Here is a 27,457-nt window from a genome sequence, read left to right as displayed (position 1 = left end):
TAGAAATTTCCATTAATTTTATTATTAAGACAATATATATATTTCTAATATGGAATGTTCATTGACATCACTATAATGCACACACTGAGACAGTCGGACAAGTTGGACAAACCACCTCTACTTTCCTGAGCTTTTCACCCTACACAACCTCAGCTCAGTCAGATCAGGTCAGGCTGAAAATCAGTGATTTGCATGGCCTTTTTCAAGATGTTTTGGCCATTATCTTTGGAACGGAAGGTCCAATATGTTCGGTTTACAGCATGCCAGATGCGTGACTTTGAGGACATTAAGGACATTCCATTGGCGGGCCAGTCAAAATTTGCGTCGCGGGCCAGACGTGGCCAACGGGCCGGACTTTAAGTATCACTGGGCTGGGACACTGTCGAGTGCTTTTTTTTTCCTCGTTCTCTCACTCCCTCTCACTCTAGTCTGTGTGGCCTACTTCCCTCAGCTGACCTGGGATAAAGCAGCTAATCTAGCTGCTGTTGCCAGGGGAGGAGTGAGTGACTGATGCCGAGGATGTAGAGCTGCAGTGGGGGAGGGGTGGCAAGCGGCCATATAGGGGCCATACATGAATGGAAGGATATACCGTAGGGATGGTGCATAAAGCCCAGCCAGGCCAGCCATCTTTTTCTTTACACAGCACACCCAAAATCTTCTACTGGCACTGTTGGTTTCCACTGATGTCATCATTATTTCACTGAACGCCCCCCCCCCCCCCCCCACTGTGGATGAGAGAGGCTCATCTACAGAAACCTGACATGTTTTAAACCCAAGAATGCTGCAGTCGATGCCAGCCAAATGGGGCGCTCGCTCCTGCATTTCAGATGCATGTCATTGTCATCTACCATCTATCGACTGTCGAACCGTTGGGAAGTGCTGTACTTTGCTTTTGAAAGGCTGAGATAACAGGGAAAACGGTGTCTCTCAGCAGCCAATTTGCTGGCTAACAGAAAGCCGACTAAATATCCTAGTTAATCTACAAAGCAGCCAAGTTGATAGTAGACTCCTATGTGACGGGTGACGGGTCATTTTGTGTGAGAATAATCTATAAAAATTGGAAAGGAAAAAACCCCAGAAAAAACATTACCGAGCTAATATCTGTACCATTATGCACACCAGTTAATAGGAAGTGCTGTGCAGAACAAAAGGGAATGTTTCTCTATCTGGCTTAGCGGCCTGCTTACTATCAAGCAGTCTCCCCTCCCCCGCTCCCGCCTACAGACCCTCACATCCACAGATCCTTGCCCTCCAGGTAAATGGTCTGCGTGGAATGGAGAGGCCACGCGCTGCAAAGCTAAACACAGCTTGCTGTGTATCGTACGAGGGGAAACGGGTGTGGGTCATCGCAGTCCAAGAAATTCACAGCGTGTGACGAGCTTGTGCGAGTGAAACAGCACAAGCTAGCACATACACGCACACACTCCCTCACACACACAGTGTACTGTACACTCTCACTCACCTTCTCTCACTCAAGCATGTACATATGCGTGCAAGCTAAGGAGAATTAGTAAATATTCCCATTTGTTTTAACTCGCTTGACTGCCAAATGGGTGTATGGTAACTATGGATACTAGTGCAAAGAATTCCAGGAAAAAACTAAACTGGTGTGCTCTCTGAATTATTAAAGTATGATCTATAAATGCAGCACCATGTCTGTCTGTCTGTATGTGTGTAATCCACGTAACTCGAGAACCATTCGCCCCCACTGACTTCAAATTTGACACACGCGTTCCGCACCCCCGCAGGGAGTGCAGTGCCCGGTGTCGAGTCGGTCGGACTCACGGTTGTCCAGAACCGTCACAAAAGGCCTCTGTCCGGGCTCTGGACAGGGCCCCTGCCCAGGGTCCATATATGGAGCTGGCCTGTTCTGACATCACAACACTCCATATTTGGACATGCCTGACACAGAACTCCATATATAGGAATAAAGGGACACAGAGAGACACATACAGAAATCTTCATATATGGGCATAAAAGGGACACAGACAGATGGGGAACGGGTACTCTGCATTTCCGCTTGTCCAGAACCAACACAAAAGCATCTGCCCGGGCTCTGGACCTAATCACCCCTATATCTCCATATATGGATCTGGCCTGTTGTGACATGTCTCTGCCTGTGTGTGTGTACAGCTGTAATGCACATAACTCGAGAACCGTTCGCCCCACCGACTTCAAATTCGACACACACGTTCCACACCCCCACAGGGAGTACAGTGCCCGGTGTCGGTCGGACCCACGGTTATCCTGCCCAGGCTCCATATATGGAGCTAGCCTGTTCTGACATCACAACACTCCATATTTGGGCATGCCATATAGGAATAAAGAGACACAGAGAGACAGGTACAGAAATCTCCATATATGGGCATTAACCCATTCTGACCTGAGATCAGATTCATACGAGGTTTCCGCCGGACACACACTGGTCTGATGAACCCATTCTGACCTGAGATCAGATTCTAAAAATGTCAGTCGTTCTTCGATTTTTCAAAAAATAGCAGACCTACAAGCTCGTATCGCGCCACTCGGTGGCGCGATATGAGCTTGTAGATCTGCTATTTTTAAATAGCTAAAGACTAAATTACTAAATTCACTTTAATAGTCAGTGAATTTAGTCACTGCACACATCCCAAGTACACATTGTCAAGTATGCAGTGTGTATGTGTGCTTGCATATTAGTGGGTACTGCATGCATGAATTAGTGTGTATGAATATCATGCACGTGTGCGGTAACTCACGCTGTAGATTGCAGTGACTCCAGGCTGTGTGTTGAAGATTCGGTCGTCAAGCGATGGCTGGCGAGGGATTCTGGAACGTAGCCCATTAAGGACAATTCGAAAGACAGAGGTGACTGAAGCCCACATAAACAGCTTCCATGCTAGGTAGGTAAGGCAACACTAGATACTACTGATACATAACATGAAAAGGGCAAGATGACGCTCAGGCCTTTGTGTAGCTGCTGCTACAATGACAGGCAGTCAATGTGTGGTCACATTTGTTTGTATATTTGACAAGTTGAAGTGAAGACGTTGCAGACCAAACTGTTAAAAGGGAGCATTAAGCCCAGTGGGCAAACAACTTCTCCCATTATATCTTTCTTGCATACCCAATAAAATGAAACCAACTTTGCCAAGACTAATTAATCCACAACTCTTTCGGCAACTTACTTAGTACTTAGGCTGATGCCTGATTTAAATCCAAAGGGCTTTCCCCAACCCTGATAGTTTGGGCCATAGTATAGTTAAGGAATTTTCTCTCATCTGTTAGAGCACCCCATCCCACCACACCCACCAAAAATGCACCAACTCAGAGTACACCATGTACATTCGCCACTCTGCAAGTGGGTTAAGGAGAAATCCCGACATGAATCTCCAGACTTCACTGGAACTCCCACAATGGGGAACAGATGAATGGAGGTCCTTTTGTTATGCCCTTTCTGTGGAATCGGTCTCAGTTAGGGATGGTTAAAGGTACCAGAGAAGACTTTTCTACCAAAAACACTGGTGAAAACATAACCATGGCCTTAATATCCTTCATAATAACTTTTGACTTCCATATTATGGCTCTTAATTGGCACCTTTGATAATTGGGGAAGAGTCATTTTTAAGTGCTGTGTTGAAGAGAAGATTCTGAGTATAAGGAATACATAAGACATGATGGGGAGAATGCAGAAGAGGAGCAGGATGAATGACAGGAGTAAATATGTAGCTGGCACACAGAGTGGGGGGACAGCAGTGGTTAATAGTAAACCTGCTCAGGCAGTTCTGTGCCTGAAATGTAGACTCACACACACAAACACTCGGCTGGTCACATGGTTTCAGGGAAACCGAATGTCTGGCAGTCTTCCTTTTACCTAAAACACGCCTCCATTTCCCCCTCCAAACCCTCTCTCTCATACTGCCCTACTGGAGCAGTCATCTCTGTTGGCAAGCTGCCAGGAGGGGGGCTTGTGGGGGCGGGGGGGGGGTGAAGAAGCAGTAGTACGACAAAGGAAACACCAAAGGTGTGGTTGGGGGGGGAATAGAGGACGAAACCAAGTTAAGCACAATCTTAACTCACGCCTGAAGAAAAGTAAAATCAAGAATCAAAACAAGAGTGGAGTGGAAGATAGGCTTTGTCACTTCGCTCTGTGGGTGACACAGTCTGGTTGACAAATGGAACGAAACAGAACAAAGACGTTGGGGTGGTGAAAAACAAGACATGAAAAATATGCTAGTGATCACAGTTTTCAACCCTGCCTGCCCCGGAACATTATGAAAGTCAATATAGCGTCCCCTTCTGTGGCTTATATAGCTTTATGGCCGATGCATACTACTATACTTTTAGTGCCGAAATAAATTCGGTTCGTCTCGGACCAAACTACAATATGACATTTGAGGGGGGGGGGGGGGGGGGGGGGCTGGCACTGGCTTTTGTGAGGAACAAACACCTCTGAAAATAAGTAATAACTCAAACTATCGCTAGAAAGGGAAAACCATATATACACCTCTGTCACAATTTCCCCACAGCGCGTCGCAGTCGCAATATCCAGGTATTCAGTATTTAACCATGTGTTCCATGACTTCCAGGCAGCAGTGCTGCTGCTTGACGACAATTTTAAGCTGCCAAATTCTCCTGATAAGGGTGTGTTTCAAATCACACACACACGCACGCACACACGCTGGGGACAGAGCAGTGGTGAGCCGTTCCGATCATAGTGTTCAAGAGAAACATTTTGTTTTTACTTATTTCATATGTAATATTAATACTCATGATGCCGCCAGAGTTTTTCAGAATAAAGGCCCTAGAGTGCCAAGCAAATGAGAGATTTTACTCTGAAAACCCCCTAAAACACTAGGAAAAATAAAGAGGACGGTGCACGGAGGTGCGGCCCGGGCTCCTGTGGGAGGTTTGCACATGCTCAGTGTAAACAGGAACTGCGATGATGGAGTGTTCCAGCAGAGGTGCTAGATAGAAAGCTCATAACTTGTGATGGAAATAATGAGATCCAGAACAGTTGAGAATTAAACAGCAGTCACCCTTCCATTTTCAAATGTTTTATATCATCCACAGCACTTGAATGAACAGTTTCCATGTTCCTTCCTGTCATTTCACAAAAATAAAAGTTTAACATATGTAGGCTACTATCAAAGCGAGCATCAAAAGAACATGGAAAATCCACAAAAGATAAATATACAAAAACATTAACATTTAGTAACATTTTATGAAATTGATATACTTTTTAAAATAAAAACAAAATCAACATTGTACTATTCTCTTTTTTTTTTTATATCCTTTTTATTATTTCAGTTCAGGGTCAGCAACTCTCGTGCACCTCTAGCACCTCTGCTGGAACACTCCATCATCGCAGTTCCTGTTTACACTGAGCATGTGCAAACCTCCCGCAGGAGCCGGGCCGCAACTCTGTACACCTTCCTCTTTATTTTTCCTAGCTAAAACCTACATTGCCTGACTTTCTAGAAGCATTAATATTCTAAACGAGATGCATGATGAAGTCAGAAATCGCCGTTATGATCAATCTGCGAGGAGGCTGCAGCGTAGAGTCAGAGTACATTAGGAATATTGGCGGCCTGTAAACAAGGAAGTGAATGGGTGCGTGCGCAGCAAAACAACTCCAGGAATGCCGTGCAAAGCGTTGACGTGTGGACACGCCTTTGGCATCATAAGTGTTTAATCAATATTGAACAACTACGTGATATCGGCCAAAATTTTAAGTTTGTTTAGAAACAAGCTGTGACGGTCCAGCAAAGCGTTTCTCTCGCCATTTCTCCTCCCTCGCCAGCTCGCACGGCCAGCGGCAGTGAGAACCAGCTGTATCCGCTCTACAGAGATCGGTTCCTGGACACAAACAGTTTCACGTTGGATCCCCAATAATTTCATGCGACTTTGGCGCAAGCTGCGAGCGTGAACCACGTTAGTATGAATTGACTTTTGTACAGCCAAATTTAAATTGGGTCGGGGGACCCCTCCCGAAATAAATATTATCCGGCCCTAAAAGTGTACTATGCATCAGCCAGCCTCTAAATGCAGGAAAACACGACTATCATACTATTTTCACACAATTTGGAGGAAGAGGACGATTGATCGATAGAGAGATAGAGGGAGAAAAAGGAGAAAGGAAATAAGAGAGCCAAGCGATAGCACAACAGAAAAAAGAGAGACCCAAAGGCAGACAGAGTGAGGGGGGGGGGCATCGACACCAAGGCAACCTGATCTGTCTGGTCACACTGACCACTGCTTGGCAGAGGCCTAGGTGTTCTGCAGAATGTAAACAGACTGGGAAGTGGGAAGGACAGGGAGAGAGAGCAAGGGGCAACGGGGACAGTTCCAACCAGGGGTCAAGGGTCACGGTCTGTCAACAGCGGCAGACACAGGAGGGGAAGGAGCCAAGAAGGAACGAAGGGGGAAAATGATCAGGTGAAACGAGACATCCGACACTCTTGGGGCAACAGCCAACAGGCAGGGCACACCGTGTGACTCTTGACTGGAATTACAATCCGATTGAATGTGGAAAGGACTTGCTACCAAATTGTATTATGCAACCTAGATTCTACGGTTTCTTGTGCAGACGTGTGTCCACCAGCGTTCTACTTGAACCCTGGTGACTGTACAAGAAACCAATTTTTGCAGGTAGGGAAGCAACCACTTCTCCATCCACTGGCTGCTGGTAGAGGATCATTTTCTCTCCAACGGATACATCATCGCTATCAGGTGGAAATGGAAGAGAGAACCTGTGTTCCACTGAATCCAATATGTAGTCATAAGCTCTCAATACCTTTCCTTGATTCCGTGTTTATAAAAGCTTTTTTATCTCCCTAGATGCACTTGAACATGGTTATGCATACTCAATTAAATCGATTAGTTATATTAACACTTTGACTGCGTAATTAAACTGTTGTAGACCTATAGTGCTTAGCAATGCTCCTCTATCCATAATGAGAGATTTTTTTTATATTTCAATAATTAACAGTTCTTCATTACGAGGGTGTATTGGTGTGTGCCTTGTTAAACTCAAGTGACAATTACATAACATTAAATCCAACTTCAGTACTTTTGTTTTTTAATGCCCAGGAATTTTTCAAAATAAAGGGGCTAGAGTACACAGCTCCAACTTCCATTTCCCCTCAAAACCGGGAGGTTCCATTACTATCTCACACTGTCAAGTCTGATCTCTATTTAGAAGCGTTAATATTCCAAACGAGATGCTTGGTTAAAGGAGCATTCAGTGATTTGGGAACCCACCCGGTAACAAGATGTGCACATGCACCGCACTACAGAGGGGGGACACACAACAGGCCAACAGCACACACCAAGGCCCGCCCCCGCGTGATTATGATTGGTGGAAGGCCCCTCTCTATCCTGATTGGATGAAGGCTGGGCCACCTAGCCAAAAACGAAACCTATGGTTTTTTGACCCTCAGGGGTTAACTGGGGACAGGGAGGAACTCCTTATATGGTCAGCACACTCTGTAGTAGAGAGGATTATCACAAAAAAAAGTGATATTTGAATATCTCACTGAATACCTTTATGTCAGAAATTAGGACAGAAGATCAGCGTTCTGATCAAAACCATGGAGAGCGCCGTAGATTCAGGGATAATAGCAAGGTGTGTCGGGCGGTAAACAAGGAAGTGAATGGATGCACGCATGCGCAAAACATGTCTGGGAGCTCAGTGCAAGGCGTTGCCTAGCAACGGGAGCTGTCCAGTTTTATACCATTAAAAAGCCCTAAAATGTCCCCAGACGTCCTAGGCCTCCTACGGGTGTAATTATAAAGACGTCGGGGGACGTCTTGGGGAAAATAGTGTTAAAAATGCTTTTCTGGCAAGTACAGCAGAATTTTGTTTTGCAATTGAAATACAGTAAATGCTATAGTAATTTGCTGATTATAATAAGGGGAACTTAAGTCAAAAGTTAAAATATAAACAAACTTCTAGAATGGAGAAAATCAAGTTAATCCATGCACAGTTTTGGTGTAGCAATTAGCAAACCCTATTTTTAAGCGCACACCTGAGTATATCCTGTCAGAGCAATGTCTCCGGTCGCCCTTTCCAATAAAAGAATACATTGTTTTGCCATCTCTAGTTCTCACACCCATGTGCCGTCTCAGCTCACTTCTTGATTCTCTATAAACAATCCATTAATGCCTCAGCAGGACGTGCTGCGCCTAGCCTTTCTTCTCCCCACAGTGATTGCTGGCAAACTGTGAAAACAATTGAGCGCTCTCAGTAAGCGCTCAGATTTCTGTCTCATCAAGTGACAGTCCTGCTCCTTTTCTGCCAGTAGCTCAGGCTATGTGAAATGTCTTGACCTTTAGCATAGAGCAGGGTTCTGTCTCATATTCATTTATGAACCACAGAGAAGTAATGTACAGAGAGCCAACTCACCCGGATATGTGTAACATCACTACCCATACAGTATACGATAATGGAGCTGCCATTTTGTTTGGGGGTAATGTGGTCCTGAGAGCCACAACTGTTTTGTGACCTGGTCTACTGTCTCAGTGGTGATTTCAAACTAGTTTGTTGAAGTCGTTACCATTAAGAAACAAATGCATACACAGTTTAAAGTGTTTGAAGGTTGATGGGGCATTATGCGCATTATGACCATTGCACACATTCTGGTGTTTCCACTTAAAACGACTTGTCAAAATGTTCTGTCGGTATATAAAAGAAAGGGTTCCACTTCAGAGTAACAAAAACAGTTTTGGTTTCATTTATTCCTGTGGCCTCATTAACAGTCATCACAACAGTAGCCTGGGGTCCACCTACGCATTCTATGGCATAGGCAGCTCCAAGGAAGCTCTTAGAAGGAAGTGAAGTGGTCACGTGACTGGGCTGCGCCATGACACTTTCATGGACACTTTCACGGGAGCCAAACTACACCCGGAAGTTCGGCAGAATGCACTGGAGCCAATGAGAGCTCAGTGACCAGCTCATGAACAAACATTATTTATGAATGACTGAGAACTTTTGTAAAGTGATCGCTTCTGGAAAATAAAATAATATATATAGCACGTTATTTTAGGCTGTCTTATTTTTTGATTTCAAAGAGCAGAGAGCAGCCCAGGCAGAAAACTTACTATGTGCTCTTCTATAAATACCTCAATAAAAATAAAGTTATTAAGTCGAAAAACAACCACTCGGAAAAAACGTGTGATATCACTTATGTCTTCTTTCATATTCCTGAACCAATTATATGACAAAGCTCGCAATTGTTCATATAATGTTTGTTATTAGCTGGTCCAGCCGGCTCCATTAACTGCCATGTATTCATTGCACTTCCTGTGTGAGTTTGGCTCCCATGAAAGTGTCCATGAAAGTGTCATGGCGCAGCCCAGTCACGTGACCACTTCACTTCCTTCTAAGAGCTTCCTTGGGCAGCTCCCGGCAGGATCCACCGGGAGAATCTAGACGCAGCTGCGCGACATGAGACTAATTAATTAGAGCGACAGAGAGAGCTCTAGAGGAGTGTGTGTGTGTGTGTGCGTGCGTCAATTTAACAAAGGTGCAGACGATCAGAAATCAGCAGAGAGTGATCGACTTTTGCGCGCCAACTTTTCCTAGGCTTTTTTTTTTCTAACTGGAAATAAAAACATCTGGGTGTCTGAGGCTATCACAACAGTGCCTGACACAGTTACTCAGAGAGATGTCACACGCTTTAATTTTTCTTACATAAGAAAAAATTATCTTGAGGAATTGGTAACTTATTAAACCCATAATTATATACACACAAACTTTTCACCGTCTCTGGCAGGATCAATAACGGTAGGTACCTATCCATCCATCTTTTTTGTCGTTTTAGCTACAGTGACATCACACCCAAATTTCTTCCTCGGGAGATAAATAAAGCTTGAACTTGAAGGAATCATCATCACAAATGTATTGTAGGTGCAAAATAAACGTGCTTCTTCTGTGGATTTAGTTATTTTTGAGTGGTGCAAACCACTCCTACAACCAGCTTGCAATGTCCTTGTACTTGTTTGTTTGTTTGTGTGTGTGTCTGTCTGTGTGAGCATGAGTATGTGACTTAATAATAGCAGTAGGGGGCGCCAGAAACAGTGAGAGGGGTAGTGACTCTAATGAGAGAGAGAGAGAGAGAGAGAGAGAGAGAGAGAGGGGGGAATTGCACCACTCAGTTCACACGTGTGTGATTTTAGGTTACTCAGGAGGATAGGAGCTTGAAAAATACACTTGGATACCCCATCTCCGCTTCTTAAAATAATTGTGCCAGACAGAAAAATCTATCACTGTACATGCACAAACTCATTGATGATACCTGCGCTGACTCAGCCACGCCTCCAAATACATGTCTCAAAGAATCAAAGAGCTTTTTCTCCTGCTGGCAATGACCAAAACCTGTGATGAATTCCTAAATGCTGGCAGTGACCACACATTCCAGGGGGTTTATTGCCAGAGGTCCTTTGCTCATAGTCATGTTGAGGTTAGCCTGCCAGAAAACTAAACCGTACCAAATTAAAACCTCACTATGTTGTAGCACCATGTGAACAACCAGAGAAGAGATGCACACACACACACACTTTTAAGTTATCCTCAGATTCAAGTAAACTCAGTATTGATACCATAAGCAACGATAAATAGATTAATTAATCCTGGCTGTGAAACTTAATATCTGCATTCGAATTGACATCTGTGACACATTCGGCAAAAAGAAAACCTCTTCAGATCTACACGATTCACTTAAAAAGGTTTTTTTGTGTATAACCTAGATGTTGTGTTTGCCAAGGAATCATGTAGACAAAGCCAACCCTTTGACACTGGATAAAAGGAGGCCACTGGTGACAGCTTCACATTTGACCCTGGCTGAGTGACTGATACAATAGACATGACAAAGAAGTGAAAACAATTGGGGGTGGGCGAGGGCTGGGGATCCCTGGCTGGACCAAAATATTGCAGAAAGATGCCAAATATCTGAGCTGGACGGATGCGTAGGGACACTGGACAATCATCTCTTGTTCATAAGGATATATTGTCAGTCTCACTAGATTCTTCATTAACAGTTTGACTGTTTTTTACGATTAACCCGCATTTTAATCAACCCCCCTTCACTGCCGAGATTGTTGTATTACCTTTAGAGCATACGCTGAATTATTTGGGCTTTTAATCCGCGAAAATCCATCAAAAAAAGCTCCCGTGGTTTGTTATGATCTGTGTGTAGCATCCACCATCTTGGTGCACCCGGAAGACGCACACAAGATTGGTTTCAATGAGGCGTTGCAACCAATGCATTTCCATTGGCCTCAATTTCCCAGAAGCCCTAGCAGCCCACAGCATGTGACGATTTCCGGTTTCGTCATCACAGCGAAGCCATCCAGTCTCATACTCCGCGACGAAGACGGATTTTCTTTTGATTCATTACATTACGGCGGATTAAACACATAAAACAAAAGGCGGGTATGTCCGATACGGCAGCGACATTAACCTGGAGTAATCCATTCGCGGCACGGAAACTGTTAAGCTCCCGCTAGGATAATTATGTATTTATTTCTTAACCGTCTTCCTGCCATTGCCGAAGCCCTTCGGCAATCAAAGCCTCAATTTGATAATACACCTTGCTGCCATTGCCGTAGCCCTTCGGCAATTATACTTTTATAGTGCATATGATCGATCGAGCCATAATGCTACTCACGTTAGCCGGTTAGCTAGCAATGTTGTTAGCACTGCACTGGATCGTTCAGATTAGATCGCGGTCGCCATAAGAATCCATTCTATCCGTTTCTTTCAATCGCCTGTATCTCCTATTCCTTGTCCCAGATGGCATTTTTGGTCAAACCAGCGTTTCTTTGACGGCACAGAGCCGACGTTGTGCAGTGCTATATGTACCGGCATTGATTCGATTATGTAAACAAAGGTTGTCTTGGCAACGTAAAGCTGGCAGGGATAAGCTCACTTCCGGTTGAGGCAAAATGTGGCTTTTCAAAATAAGAGCTCAAATTAAAAAAATGCTGGCATGAATTAGGTCCTAATTTCTCAATAAATGGCAGCAGTAAAAGGGTTAAGGAGACATTGTCACTGGTTTGATTCCTAAAAGCATCTGTTTGCAATTGACGATATGAAGACCTTGTCCATCTTGCCAGCAAGGTGATGGTAACTAGGTGCAATTTCCCCATTGACAGCCATTCATACAAATAGAAAGGTCTCTGATTGTATTAAACAATGTCAAACTCACCAACACTACAGCTGTATGAAAAGCTTGTGGTGTTGGTGGGTTTGACGTTATTGAATACAATCAGATAGGACTTTTCTGTTTGGATGAATGGGCTGTCAATGTGAAATTGCACCTAGTTACCACCTTGATGGCAAGATGGACACGGTCTGCACTGCATATGATCAATACTAGTGATTGAGATCAACCTGATATTTCATGTTGTACTTTTTGTCCTTTGTGTATTTATTACCACTATGGAAATATTTGGAATGACTTGCATTGCAGTTTAAGAGCAATGGTTTAATGGACCATTTTCACTCAGCAGCCACTAAAATACCATGTTTTTTCTGGTAACCGTCCAATCATATTGTACCCGTCTCAAGGGCTGTCGACAACAAGAACAATAACCATGACTATATATGTCATTTTAAAAATCATTCCAACTCACTCAAATCAATAATTTAAAATTACTTTTCTGAGTCCTTGAAGTTAATATATGGTCCTGATTATCCATATATTGCATTGGTCGAATGCACAGGCACTCGGGCAGGAATACCAGCCAATAAATCCTTATATTGTGGGGATCCGATGCAGCTGGAATGTACAGTCAGTGTATGCTTGGTGCCACCGTTTACAGAACGTTATCGTTCATCCATGTTGATGCTCATATTATCCTTAGTTATTTTTGTGTAGTACGGAAATTCACAGTTACGTTATTGTTGGTGGGCGGGTACGGCCCTTTACAGTTCAGCCAAGTTCAAATCAGCAACTGCACTGTACCACTGTGGCGGCACGTCAAAGAACATCACTACTAGCAGTGCTACACATAGATTAGAGAGGGTATCTCTGCTTAACCCTGGAAACTCCTGTGTTATGTGGGATCAGGAGATATCACAACAAGCCTTGAGGCGGTTGCACAACACAGCCTTTTCTCTCCCTTTCAAAGTGTCAGTGAATGTTCACTAGGGTAAACATTTAGGCTATACAGATTGTAATGGATTAGGTTACCTGGCTTCCTTCCACTTCTAATTTGCTAACTTGCAAAAACGCATCCAGTCTGCAAAGACCTTTAGTGTGTGGAAACATCCATACTGCAACCATAATCATTGTATTATCCCTTTGCAGAATGCTTACTAGAAAGAATGGGATTAAATAACTGTCCCTTGTTAATAAACCTTTCAAGAATAAAGACTTAGTTTAGTTACGACTGTGAAAGCGATGAGGCTAAACAACAGGAACTCCCACTTCAACTACAGGGAGATTAAACATTAAAGAGACCGACCGCGTCACACATCTCAGGAGCATACTTAAAAATGATCAGACGATGACATCAAAAGCAGAATCAACAAGGCTTTCACTGCGACCAATCTGGAAATAAAAATCTGAATATTCAACACCAACGTCAAGTCAGTTCTATATGGATCAGAAACATGGAGACAATGGAGAGTGAACAATATTACCACCAACAAAGACAGACTCCAGACCTTTGTTAACAGATGCCCAAGACACATCCTGAACATCAGGTGACAGTCGAGACTGAGGCAAAGACAACTGGACCCAGCTGAAGAAATCAAAACAGAGTCTGGGTGTGATTGCGGCCCTATGCTACCCTACAGCAGAAATAAGTCAAAGTTAGTTAAGACTGATTTTGTTTCAGTTGTCTGCCAAAATAACTACATAAACTTTGCAAGTAATTATGAGTACAACTAGACCTCAGAGACGGCAGTCTCTCTCTCAGCCAATCTCTGAAATTGGTGAGGAATCCCTCTTGAGCAGTGGTCCGACTTCCAAGCAGATAGTGATGGAAAAGTGGGCCATGAGTTGAGGCCTATTCATTGGAAACGGTAGTTCGTAAAAACAGAGAGATGTGTTGAAGAGTGGGGACCACCGCGGCGTGCCACTCAATGCCATGTGGTCACCTCTGCACCGAAAACTGGACTATGAATAGGCCTTTACTCTCAAAGGTCACAGACAATTTAGATAAGGAAACTTTGTATACCCTAACTAGGAATATGCAATATACATTTAATTCAATGCATGTTTTAATCAATAATTTGAATATTTCAATATGAATACAATATATCAGAAATGATTTTACTTTGAATGGGTAAGGCCGACTTTTAAAAAACAAATTTTTAAATATTACTCTTCCAGATTCTGTCCCAAAATCGCGCAAATCGTTACACACTATGTCTATAGTCATGTGTTCAAGACGGATCTGTGCAATATTTCATATTCCATCCTAATTTGCTAACATTGGCTTTCAAAGTTTGCAGGATTGACCCGTTTTGAACAAAATGCCTCCAATCATGAACACAGCATGCAATTTACGTGAAATATTTCACAGACTTTCCTACTAGGCTGACGAATATATCCCACCCTTTTCACATTGACCTGTTATAGGAACACCAACAGGTGGATTTTTGCAAAACACATTTTTGGAACAAAATGCCTCAAATCATCCAATTGCCAATCCAAGGCGTAAAAAGAAATGGCACCCTTTTCACATTGGCCTATTATAGCGCCACCAGGAGGCCACAACCTGCCCTGCCCTGAGGGGCACTTCATCTATAGTTATATTTAGAGCATACAAGTCATCCCTGATTCTATGCGGTGATCATAAAGTAGCCATGGCATGTCCACTCCAAACCTCTGTCCGTTGACCTGAAGGTAACCTGTAAGCCTCCCTTATGGCCACAAGGGGAAGGAAAGCTTTGTGCTGCTCTGCTCTGGCCTCATAGCTTACTGTAAAGCCACTTAAGTGCTGAGTGTGTAAGTATGAGAGAAAGCAAGGGACAGGGAAACACGAAAGGGGATACCAGTGGCAAGAACAGAGGGAAGGAAGTGCATATCACCCACTGTAAATGAACGGGAGGGGTTAAATATAGTATACGTATAGTAGTATACGTTTATGTTTAAGGTGCACTTGATATAGAGCTATTTAACACTAATTTTAAAAAACAATATCACAATTCAGAGAAAAGTTGCCAAGATGTTTTACCGTGAGGTATAATTCTGAGCTGCGGTGGTAAGCGAATCACTGCTCACCCAAACACCTTTCTCTGTTCACCAACCACCGTTTCGGTGGTCACCTTATCACCTAAAACTGTAGTATGAATAGGCCTTAAAGCTTTCGTCGTCTCCAGGTTGGTCAACTCTCCTGCAACGCAATTTCTCATCCGGATCCCTAGCAGGAGCCTTCAAAAGCTCCAGTATATCCAGAACCTCACTACTAGGTAAAAACAAACACATCACACCCATCCAAATACAAGATACCCCTGTTAACTCATCGGGGCACCCACGGCAACACTCCTTCGTACCTCAAGGAATTAGTCTAACCACAAGCCTCTGCTTGCAACCTCCACTATTAAAACACTAACGTCCTTATAACTCCCATGACCAACCTATGTACCATGGGCGACCAGGCTTTCTACTCACACACCTCCCTACCCACCCTACCCCCCCCAGTGCGCCATGCTGTTTTCCCAAGGTGTTTTCTAAGCATTAGGGCCTGTAATGCATCACTGTGATCACCCCTTAATCTGCCCTCAGAATGCTTCTGTGATCTCACAAGGCCAACTGCTGTGCAAGGTTACAGCAGCACTAAGACACGCGAGATATCCATTTGTATGGGCCTATACTAGAGGACCTCCTATCTGGCTTTTGGCAGTGGCCCAGCTTCTACCCTCAGTGTGGGATACCTGGGATTATCAGCGTGCCGGAATCATAGAGGAAGTGAGTGGAGACAGCCCAGATGGTGTGTAGACTGACACAAACCCTCTTGCTTCTCTGCTGGCCCACCAGTCACTCGTATACTTACTACACACACACACACACACACACGACATGCACATTACAACCAGGCAGGCAGGCACATGCACGCACACATAAAGCACTTCAGACTTGTGCACATATCCAGGCGCACACACCGATGGATGAACAGAGGGCTCACAAAGCTCTGACTGCCTGCTGGTGCTGAGACTGCTCTTTCACCACAGTCCAGACAATAGGTGGTAGGCCAGGGGATTCAACCCTCTTATTAACCAGATCTTTGAGCAGACTGAGAATAGAGCTATTTTACAGCCCCATAAGCCTCTTCTTTCTTTTTTTTCAGTGAGGCATCGCCATCAACATTTAAATACAGAACGTAAACGGCATTAACTTAATTTTACAACAACGAAAACCAGACAGAATCCGATAGCAGCATTGTTGCCCTTAAGTCATAAGAACAATACTTTTATTTTAGAACATCTGTTGACCCAAATCGGGGTCCCTGACACAACTGTCTGACAACACTGGTTTAGAGTGCTGCTGGTGCCCGACTAGTCCCTCACACACACACACACACAGACTGGTCTGAATGCTGGCTCAGAACAACTCAGCAGTTTATTTATATCGTGCCACAGTATGCGGTGCTCCTGGGAACATCTCAACATGTTGGCCGCATGCACCTGTCCCAGAATATGGGTTGGCGTTTCTGTGTGACCCACCAGCTGGGTACATAGGTTACCTAATCGCTAGTCACAACTCCCAAGTCAATGCAAATACTGGCTGCATAATGAAAGCGATGGATTGCACGGTTCATAGGATACACGTTACTCCCACCTCACTTTTCATTATTAGACTGCATTGTCATGTTTTTTTTGTTTTGTTTTTTTACAGGAAGCCAAATGAGGACAAAGTAGTAAGTAAATAAATTGAGCCATGTAGACAGAAGGAATTGGACTATCCATGATGAAATTAAAAGGTACCAAGCACTGTACAATAACGTATTGTACAGTGCTTTGTTGCACAGTACAAGTTATCAGCAATAGGGTTAAGATAAGTGTATGTGGGGGGGGGGGGGGGGGGCTTTAGTTCACCAGCTAGCAGAAGGGTGAGTAGGGAGGGAGAGTTGGGTGAAGGGAGGGAGAGAACACATTGAGGCAAGGCTGGCTGACCTGGGCCCTTTGTTGGCAGATGGTGGGAAGCACCGCCTTGGCCCCTCGCTCTGAATGCTAAGCAGCGCTGCCATTGTCTGGGGAGGGCAGCGGCAGCCGCATGCGCTGGTTGTTTCTCTGGCAACCAGGAGCAGAAACAAACTGCCCCCCACCTCCTCCTTCTATGATCCCACCCTCCCCTCATGATCATCTCTCAGCCCTGGATTGCACATCTCAATCTCAACATGCATGGACCCCGCACAAATATTCAAACACAGTACGGGGACATACCCAGTGGGAAATACCGTCCTTTGGGACCACAGACCAGACAGAGCATAACATGCTCCCACAGACCCACTCCTGACATCAGAGGGCAGACGTGCTGCGATGTGATGTTACAGACTGAACAGGAACATCACACGGAAAAATTTCATGGTGCATTGGGATTTCTGCTGAGATTTATATTCATTACATTGATGGACCAGACATGAAATGTGTATGTTTTTATTAAGATTCCCTGATTATACCGTGCAATATTACACGCCGATAGGTTATGTCTATTCAATGGGCCTGGGTGTAGAATGTAGATAGACAATGTCAAATGTCACTGGAGCATTGGCCTCTGCTGAAATCGGATTGTCTGATTGGCCCCTAAAGTGCCCCCCTGTTAATATTATTGTCATTAGTTTTTCCGGTAAGTAGTCACTTGGAATGCACACATTTATCAAATTAAACTGAGAGTTAAATTGACGTAAACCGCCCAAATCACCAATTGATAATTTACTGTGCAACCCTCACCATTGCGCCAGTGATGAGCCAAGCGATCCTAGACGCTCACTACTCAAGTTCTGTAGGATAGAACTCAGCAAATTACCCCCTCGTGTCAAAGCAGGTGTCCGTTTACACCTTCTATGAGAGCATTAAGTGGACCTACCCTTATTATATGGGCAGTGTGTCTCCATCTCTGTTCTGTGACAAGTTAGATTTAGAATTCACGTTTGGTAAATGCCAACGGTAAAACAAATTAAATAAATAACTGCCAACTGTGATAACCGCGCTACATAAACATAAAACTGTCCAGCAGCAGCAACCTCTCACACAAAAAAGTGGAAAGCCCTAACAGTGCGTTTTAACAGCGGGCTACAGCCTGGCGTATTTTCCGGAAGTTTGTCTATGGGAGCCGGCAACTACTGGCGAAGAGGCAATAGTCGAAAAGAGGGCAGAGGTACGTCGTTCAATAATAGTTTATCTTTAGACGACATTGTCCGGCAATAGCCAATCAAATTCATGTGTTGCTCCACGCGGAACCATACCACCTGGCACCTATACGAGGACATAGTAATGACAGCACGAACGGCCAATAGGGTCACCGCAGTTCACCCGCTGTTAAAACAGAGTGTAAGGTACCCAAGGGGTTAAAAATCAAACGCAAAAAAACAATTGGGGAGGGAGACCACTGTACGATGAAAAAGAATAGTTTGAATGTCACTTCCAACAGCAATGAAGGGAAATGTTGATTAGCTGGGCATACTAGGCAATTATGGACACATCTCTCAGTAAGTACTAATAACAAAGTAGGCTATTCAATTTAAAAATCATGAAGGAAATCTGTCTAAGCTAGAAAAATCCTAGATCCGCCCCTGGATGTTGGTAAACTAAGTAGGCCAAACTATTTCACCAGTTTCATTTTATATGCTATGAGTCAAAAGAGGACACAGATACATGTAGAAAATATCTACCATTCAGAATGTAATGTGCTTATTGAATTTTTTTTTTTAATATATATATATATATAATTATATATATATAATGTTTGGCATATTATATATAGAGACAAATGATGATTCACCACCTACTCCCCATCTCTATGCCAGTAGCTCTGGTCCATAGCTGTAATGCCGTCAACGGCAGCAAGAGCAGTAAAGGCTATGGACCAGAGCTAACACGCCAGTATTACAAGGTGCCTCTTACTCTGGGTGGCAGAGCATTTTAGAATTAGACACACCAAGTTAACCACAGAAGCTGTTGTATTTCTGAAACGCACCTCCCTGCCACCAGCAGACACAGGAAGTCAACCTAATCCTCTAACTCACACCACTGCCAGCATGCTGTAAATAAAACGGGGGGGGGGGGACATATAGCTATGGTGACTTCAATACAGCAAAAGTCAAATGATGTGTGGACTGTCCGTCTATATGGACATTTATCATGATCCACCTGCTAGTATCATGGGTGAATACATGTCAATTTATGGAGAAATACATATCAATGAGCCTAATCAAAAGGCCAAGACAAACCTTTATCTTTGCAATAAAACAAAGTCGTTGTCTTCAGGATTCTCCAGAAGACAGACAGAAACACTGAAATGTCCATGAGCAGAATAAATGCAATTCACAGTTTTAATCTGCTACAGATACAAAAACATCCCCTGCTGTCAGGAGGATGATCATGAAATCCAGCTAGTTACCTCACAAGTTCACAACCCGGCTGTCATTTCGAGAGCCGACAGTGGGCCTGGCACTGGCAGCATGCCTGTCAAAGACAAGTACAGGGCAGTCCTGATAACATGACCCTTTGATTGTCGTCTCTCCACCTTAAAATCCATCATCCCTAACGTTAATTAGCAACTAGTCGTATAACTGTGCGTGGATGAAATACAGTGTCCACAGCCTGGCTTGTACAGGTCACCAGTAACCCGTTACTCACTGCTTAATAACCCGCTACTATCAAATGGATGCAACTTGCAGCCCAGTGAGCAGCGACGTGTCTGTCTTCACATAGTCTTGCGTTGTATGCTAGACGGATGATGCTAACTGGCGGCTGCTAACTAAAATAACTGAACAAAGCCGGTAACCGGTGCGTGGAGCCTGGGAAGCTTGCTTTTCCAGCAACGCGTTGTTTTGATTATTATCATTCGCTGCATAGCACACACATTTTGTAAGAGTAATATGTAATGTGGTCACGGACAATACATCTCACGATATAACATGTAAATCGTAATAATTGTGCTTTCAATAGCTGCTGCAGCGTTTCTGCAGCCGGCTTGCTAAGCTAACAGTATTAACCATGCTAGCTCGCTAAAGGATACTTCGTCGCACGAGCCCTTTCCTCTACAAAAAATGACGTATTTCCAACGGGAAAAGTGTCGACACAATGCGCGTCGATACTTTTGACAGTTGAAAACGCATTACCTTTGTTGTTGTCGCGCGGCCCACCATGCGACAAAGTATATAAATTAAAGACCGGGCATTATTGTCCCCTCCCTCTGCTCGGGTCCGCACGGAACATCTCCGTTCCGCCCCGCATTCACCCAGCCTCAATGGTCCCAAATAAAACAATCCAAAACCGTACATGTTAACATTCATGGGGGGACACGCAACCACCACCAGCACACACATAACACTTCTCACACTCGTGTGTGTACTGCTGACACCGAAAGGATACTGAGGCGGCGGAACGGCGGTGGGCTGCGGAGCGGTGGGAGCTCCCACCGGCTGCAGAGACACGGAGGTCAGGGTAGCTGGCCGCAGTTGGCTCGATGCTGAAGGAGGGCCACTTCCAGGTCCGCTAACTGCGACAGCGGCGGATTTGGGGACCACTTTCGGTGGCAAACTCATCGCAAAAAAAATCAACAAAGGAAAACAATACACTAATAAATACTGGTACAAACGACGCCTAGCTCGCATGCATAGAGCAAGCGTTGCGGATTCTTCAAGCAGGCCCCAGACCCCCCCTTTGACGAACTGGGGATAAAGAGCTCGGATAGCAGCAACACAAATGTCTTTTTCATGGAAAGTCGCTGTTCGGATCAGCGGTGCTGCAATTCATGGGGACGGTGGGAGGTTTCGCCTCCCCGTCGCCCGGTCCGGAACCTCCGCGGATCCGGCTCGGTTCAGTTCTGTGAAAGAAATCTCGCCGCGATCTCGTCTCTCCTTCAGCGATTTAGCTTTTGCTTCTTGGTAAATGTGTTTTCTATCATTTTTTTCCTCACGGAGATGGGAGACTTCGTCAACATGGCGTTGCGGCCGCTTCCAGCAGTCCGGGCAGGACAGATGATTCGGCAATTCTCGACCAGTTACGGACGTGCTCGGCTTTTCAGAAAAGAAGGCTGTCGAATGTTTCGCGCTTGCCACAATGTGTCATGCTTGTGTTCGTCTCGATCGTTTGGTTAATGTTGCAAGATTTCAATATTGATGCACTTTAAACTTTAAAGTACGATGCTGTGAAACTTGCACCGAACAAACATCCAGGGGGCAATCAATCTAAAATATAATAATCTTAACTTCGAATTAATGTGCATACCGGTATTTGTATTTAATCTTCTGACGCATTAAATGCTAAAACCAATAGCCTAGACTAGAGCGTGTTCACAAGTTTAGAGTAGAAACTGCTGCGGGCCAGCGGCATAAAGGGGTCTGATTTGTGAGAGTTTAGTGACACCTATGGTCCATGCGGGTACCATGCATGACATTCTTAGAGACAAGGAATCGGAACACTTTCACCTTCTACATTGCATTGTCTCATTAAACATTGACAACATGGCTTATGTCTGACTGTCCGACTGAGCAGCAGAAAGAGCATTAATAAATGCTGTAGGCCTATCCAATAAATCTAACTTGGTAATATTCATAAGTTGAACACACTAGACGCATCATGAAAGGAGCATATAGATAATTTTAGGATAGGTTTTACTGTACAAAATAATATAAGAACCTCTTATTTGCAACTGCTTACATAAACACGTACATTGAATATGAAACCGAACATTTTTGATACTTGATTTTGCAATGGAGTAATAGTTAATACATCACCAATGTGAAACGGAAGATTTGTGATACTTGACTTGACTCTATTTAGCAATATAGTTAATACATCACCACATACTGAATGTGAAGTAGATTTGTGAAACTTGATTCTATTTTGCAGTGAAGTTCAAATCCTTCATAAGTCTCCAACCCTCAATCACCAAACAGGGAATTGACAACAATGTAATACAGCAAAGAAAACAGAAAAATGTCAGGTTATAAAAATAAAAATGTATAATCCTTTGACACAAGATTAACGATGTATTTACTATATAAAATGTTGAGATTCAAGAGAGGACGCAACTTTTCTTGTATTATAGGCTACACAAAATGATGCCCTCGTAACGCTTTGAGTGTACGTTGAATACAATTTTAAAATAAGTTGCATTTACCTGATTCATCTCAAAGAGCACATGGCTTTGACAATTCTCATCACAATTCCCCTTATCTTTTCAAGCTACAAACCGTACAGGTCAGTGGTTCTCAAACCTTTTCATGTCGAGGGCCACCAAATAATTATGTATTTGGCTGCAGACCCGATTCAGAACATATTTTGTGCCAGGGACCCCATTAGCGTTGTTAACATATTAGAAATATTTCCAAATGTTCTCATGTTTTTTCCTAGTGTTTCAACATAGCAGATCTAATTTTAAGATTAATTTCAAATGGCCAATCTGTATGTTAAATAAAGTGGTTTTGCTGTGGACCCCTTCAAGGACAACCCCGGCCCCGGGACCACACTTTGAGAACCACTGTCATAGGATATCTGGTGCAGGAAGCGGGACAGATAAAATACAAGGGAGAGAAATAACTAATGACAAACAACATTCTGTGGCAGAAAACACATGGCAGTTTTAAACTGATCTGAACGAGAGTGGTCAGCCCAGTTTCGTAACCACACAGTAAAATCCTCAGGGTGAAACCTGAGGATTCTTTACTGTGCATTCATTTTTGCAACCATTGATTTGGTTTCCAGTGTTACATTCATCCCTCGTATTAAATACAAGGGTGCATTTCAGAGCTTAACAACCCGAGGAAAGCTTCCTTTCGAAACCATCAGTCTTTGGTGGATGAAGTTGGGGAAAAGGAAATCCTCTGCGCATGGAAGGAACATTTTGTCCTGATAAAGAAGACCTGAGAAGCATTGAGTGGTAACTGTAAGGCAGTCAGATTGTCAGTGGTTAAAGAGACTTGCATTCTCCACCCAGGGGAGGCTTTGTCACCACCTTTGTTTTGTTCAGTTTCCCCAGAGTTAATTGAATTTTTAACACCACCTGTCAAAAGGTTCTCTGTAGACTGACGTGTCACCACAACTCACACTTGTGGTTGGGGTTCATGGGGGCATCTGCTTTGCAGCCAAAGTGCTCTGAGAATTCACGTGAGTTGGAGATGGTGCCGATGACTCTAAACCTTGATGGACTGTGAGGATCTGTCATCACTCCCTCGTGTGAACTTTCAGGAGTTCTGACAGTGCACCAAACCTGCAAAAAAACAAAAAAACAAAAACGAAAATATTATATAATCCCTATTACTATTCGAAATTATTAATACAGACAGATTCATGCAGATTTCTACTATTTCTATGAAGAGGTTCAAGTGTTCCACAGCTATCAGGTTCTCTTTTTATATTAATACTTCTAATTTTATTACAATTTGTTGCTTATCTCCATATTAAAACCCAATCTGCCCCACCTGTTAACTTTATATATTTTGTCATAAATGAATGCCCTACTTTGTCATACTACAGTGTCAAACAAAAGTAGCAAAAATAGCAGATCAACAGGATCCAGTCGCATCACGACATGTTTTGAGCTTGTAGATCTGCAATTGTTTTTATTCTATTCCTGAAAAGTAAAAAGTTTCCACAGCAATGAATGGCCTTGATGTTTCAACTACAATAAGAGTAGAAATAACATTAACAGGACATTTATAAATAACTGATACAAACCTGGGCAAATCCTACAAAAAACAGCTGATGATTGGTCATCCCCAGGGCAGGCAGTGCGGCCTCCTCGCCATTCTTTTCGATCCAGTTCACATAAGCCTTCAAAAGCAACAAATGATCGAGTTACACATGGACTTCCCCATCCCATCCTCCCCACGGAAAAGTGTACAGAGGCATATTACAAGAAAAACAAGAGACTGTTTTAGCTCCTCCTCTAAGCTAATGCACACACGGCTCACGCAGGCCACTTTCTCCCATATGATTCACTCATCTGCTGTATAACCTATGACTTTTTATTAGTCGGAAAGAATGTGTGCACGCGAAGGAGTAACTGGAGGCTGACCAGGCCACTCAGAACCACCTGTTGAGTTTCTAGGGTACTGACTGAGGTAGACAATCTCCTGTTTATCTACTGGTTATCCAAGTGGGCTCCAGGGGTCCTTGAAGGAGTTCCAGGGGGTCCCCAGCAGCCCAGCTAAATCATTGACAAGTTAGGAACCAAATGGACCCTTACAGGTCTGTAATTGTAGCAAGGTTATAATAGTTTTGGTTTTTTCATTATAGTTTAGTTTTAGTTAGTTTTGACATATTTTTTTCTAATTCAGTTAGTTTTAGTTAGTTTTTAGAGCGGGTTTGCTAGTTTTAGTTTAGTTTTTATTTTGTGAAAATGCTTAGTTTTAGTTTAGTTTTAGTTTAGTTTTAGTTTAGTTTTAGTTTTTTCGTACTTTGGTTTATTTGTAACGAAGTATAGGATTAAAAAAGATCAGAGCAAGTATTGTGTAATAAAAACTCAACAAAAGATACCATTTAAAAGTATATATATTCAGTCTCTGTTGGACAATCAACCATGACATACTTCGCATATTTTCCCATCCTCATCCACAAGGCACTTGCTTGCATCTCCCACACAGTCATATTCGAAGAAAGCCCATATTGGGCTGTGGTGGCCACCTGCAAGACCTCAGAAAGGAGGACACTTTTGCGGGGCTCTCTCCCCAGCCCCCCCATGAAGCCAGTAGCCTATGTTCACAGTGCTTTAGCCTCCCTTTCTTTATGATGTCGAGCCATATTGCTCATTAAATGTAGTTTTTCATTTTGCATTTTTGGTTTATTTATCCCTGCATTAACTATACTAAAGTGATTGTGAGAACACACATTCCACAAAAAACAAACAGACCATCCCACTGGCAGTGTTGACAGGTTTTGGAAGAGAAACAAGCAACCATGTCTATGAAAACAAGCCCAAAAGAAGCCTGACTAGGCTTAGTAGGCTATTTTATAAAACAAGGCCAAAGTCGCTTATAATTAAGCGGACATGGCAACGTCTCCTCTCTCTTTTTAAGACAGAGGGAGTGTGGCTGGCTCGCTGCGGAGCTGAGCAGCTCTGCGGAGATTTTAATACAGAGACAACGTAAATGACAGTTATGACACAAGCACTGTATATCACACAAAAAAATTATGTGTCCGGCCAGAGGTTGAGTTGGGAGGAGGACAGGTGGTTCTAAAACCGGACTGTCCGGCGTGAAACCGGACGTCTGGCCACTCTTTCTGCCAACTTTTGCCATTTTTGCGAGATGCAAGCAGCAGCATTAAAACTTGAAGCGACCACGGGGCTGCACTGCAGAATGTAAACACGGGTCGTAAAGCGTTGTGACATGCTGCCTTACGGTGCTGAAAAGTGCCGTAAAAACGGCTCGGGAAATAAGGAAAAGAACCGAATTCATTTAAAAGGTTTATATTCTAAATGTCCGTAAGGCATATAAATATTGATAAAAAAACGATAACGAATGCCATTTTGTCTATCATTTCAGTTCGTTTTAGTTAGTTTTGTGAACACACAATACAGTTTTAGTTTAGTTATCGTTTTTTAATTTATTTTAGTTTCAGTTTAGTTTCAGTTAACTAAAATGTTTTTTTAATTCTAGTTTTCGTTTTTTCGTTAGTTATAGTTAACTATAATAACCTTGAATTGTAGTTGAGGCCTAAATACATACCAAATGCAATGTCTGTAGAATAAAATAAAATAAACGTTTGAGAACCATATTGTCGCAGAAATCTTGTATCTCCATATTTTTACTTTAACAAAAATTCCACTTAATGCCCTACTTCATTGTGCAAGACTGTCGAGCAAAAGTTGTAAAATTAGCAGATCTACATGGACATACAAGATTTCCACCTGACAATATCATACATGGATGTCAATCAACACAGCTGATTTGTGGCAGAGTTTCTTGTTTTGAGGTACATACATACTCTAATAGTACCGGTATATATATTCTTCCATATGGAAATGTGTGGCAACATACCATATAACACCTTCTTATTTATGTGTTTATATAACAAACCAAAACTGTTTTATTTTTTCTGTATATTCAGTACAAGAAAGAAGTACTGTGTGCACAAGACCATTTGTGGCACCTTGTACAGTGCACTGTGAGAGAAATACTGCCCATTTTTGCTTTTCTGCTTTTGCCTCTACAACTACAAACGAATATAGTGTTCAATGTCCAGGATATTTCTTTAATACACCAGCATCATACCTTGTAGGCAGCCTTGAGACCGCCGTTATCTGCAATGTTCTCTCCAAGGGTGTGCTTCCCATTCACAGGCTCCTTGTTGATGCTGTAGTTACTGTACTGCTCCACCATGCACTGGGTCTGCTTCTTAAAGGCCTCCACTGAGGAGTTCTTCCACCAGGAACGAAGGTTACCATCCTTGTCATATTCTCTCCCTTTTAATATAAGAATTTCAAATATCAATGAACTCTGCCAAGTGACCTCACCCCCTCCCCCAGTCATTTTTAATCAGTTTGTAATTTCTTAATGTGTTTGTTTTGTAGCTAGGCCGATGCTGTTGGGAACACGGCCTGTTGGAAATGCATGCCCCGGCCTCGGGTAATGCAGTAACCGCTGTAGCCATTGTACCCGTTGTCAAGAGTACTTCATGCAGTACCCATTAATTATCATAGTATCCGTAGGCCTGTCTGTGACGTCAGTATTATACCATATTAGTAACTTTTCCATACTAATATCACACTGTGCCGAAGGCAATTCTTTTTGTCACCGGCAGATTTGCGTCTGGCTACCGTGTGGATAATGTCATACAGTATAATGACAAGTTCTCCATATATGAGCATATACTGTCTACTATGACATATTGACGTCATACTTGAACAACTTCACACTGGGCACGGGGCACTCCCTCGGGTACACACCGGCGAGTTTAAAGTTGATCAGTCATACGGTTCTCACGATAAGCGAAAGACGGATGGATACAAATGCACACACGCACACATGCATGCAGAGATGCGTGTGAATCTCTGCATGCACACCTTTACGTTTTATTGAATGAGGAAAAAGGGATCTACCAACCTTGGTCATCAAATGCATGGGTTAGCTCATGTCCCATGACAACACCGATTCCGCCAAAATTGAGAGCTCTGGAAAACAGATTTGTAAAAGACAGATTTTTGCATGGTTAGATATCAACCTTTGACTTGACTTATATAATAGATTAATTGTTGAACAAAAAGCATTTGATCAATATGATTTCATTTGCCATGTTGCACATAGGGATGGGTATCGTTAGGATTTTTTCGAGACCGGTACCGATTCCGGTTCT

At 43.2% G+C, this 27,457-nt stretch overlaps 2 protein-coding genes across 6 annotated transcripts in view; both read right to left on the bottom strand.

Moving 5' to 3' along the window:
- LOC310862475 (eukaryotic translation initiation factor 4 gamma 3-like) overlaps positions 1-21,359 on the bottom strand; it is a 90,877-nt gene extending 69,518 nt beyond the window's left edge. Inside the window, 2 exon segments of the mRNA XM_083770406.1 lie at positions 2,739-2,808; positions 20,531-21,359. Of these exon segments, the coding sequence (XP_083626532.1) occupies positions 2,739-2,808; positions 20,531-20,772 (312 nt within the window). The 5' untranslated portion in view covers positions 20,773-21,359.
- A 398-nt stretch (positions 21,360-21,757) lies between these two features.
- Positions 21,758-27,457, bottom strand: part of ece1 (endothelin converting enzyme 1) — a 35,525-nt gene continuing 29,825 nt past the window's right edge. For all 5 annotated transcript variants that reach the window (XM_083770547.1, XM_083770548.1, XM_083770545.1 and 2 more), the window contains 4 exons: positions 27,208-27,275; positions 26,377-26,567; positions 23,840-23,935; positions 21,758-23,372 (listed from right to left, as the gene is read on the bottom strand). In XM_083770547.1, the coding sequence (XP_083626673.1) occupies positions 23,196-23,372; positions 23,840-23,935; positions 26,377-26,567; positions 27,208-27,275 (532 nt within the window). In that variant the 3' untranslated portion in view covers positions 21,758-23,195. The remainder of the gene's footprint in view (positions 23,373-23,839; positions 23,936-26,376; positions 26,568-27,207; positions 27,276-27,457) is intronic.

Source organism: Protomyctophum parallelum (assembly GCF_964188405.1).
Source record: "Protomyctophum parallelum genome assembly, chromosome: 8".
In the NCBI taxonomy this organism is placed as follows: domain Eukaryota; kingdom Metazoa; phylum Chordata; class Actinopteri; order Myctophiformes; family Myctophidae; genus Protomyctophum; species Protomyctophum parallelum.
The sequence above is the reverse complement of the archived record's forward strand: the minus strand, read 5'-3'. Positions and strand labels throughout refer to the sequence as shown.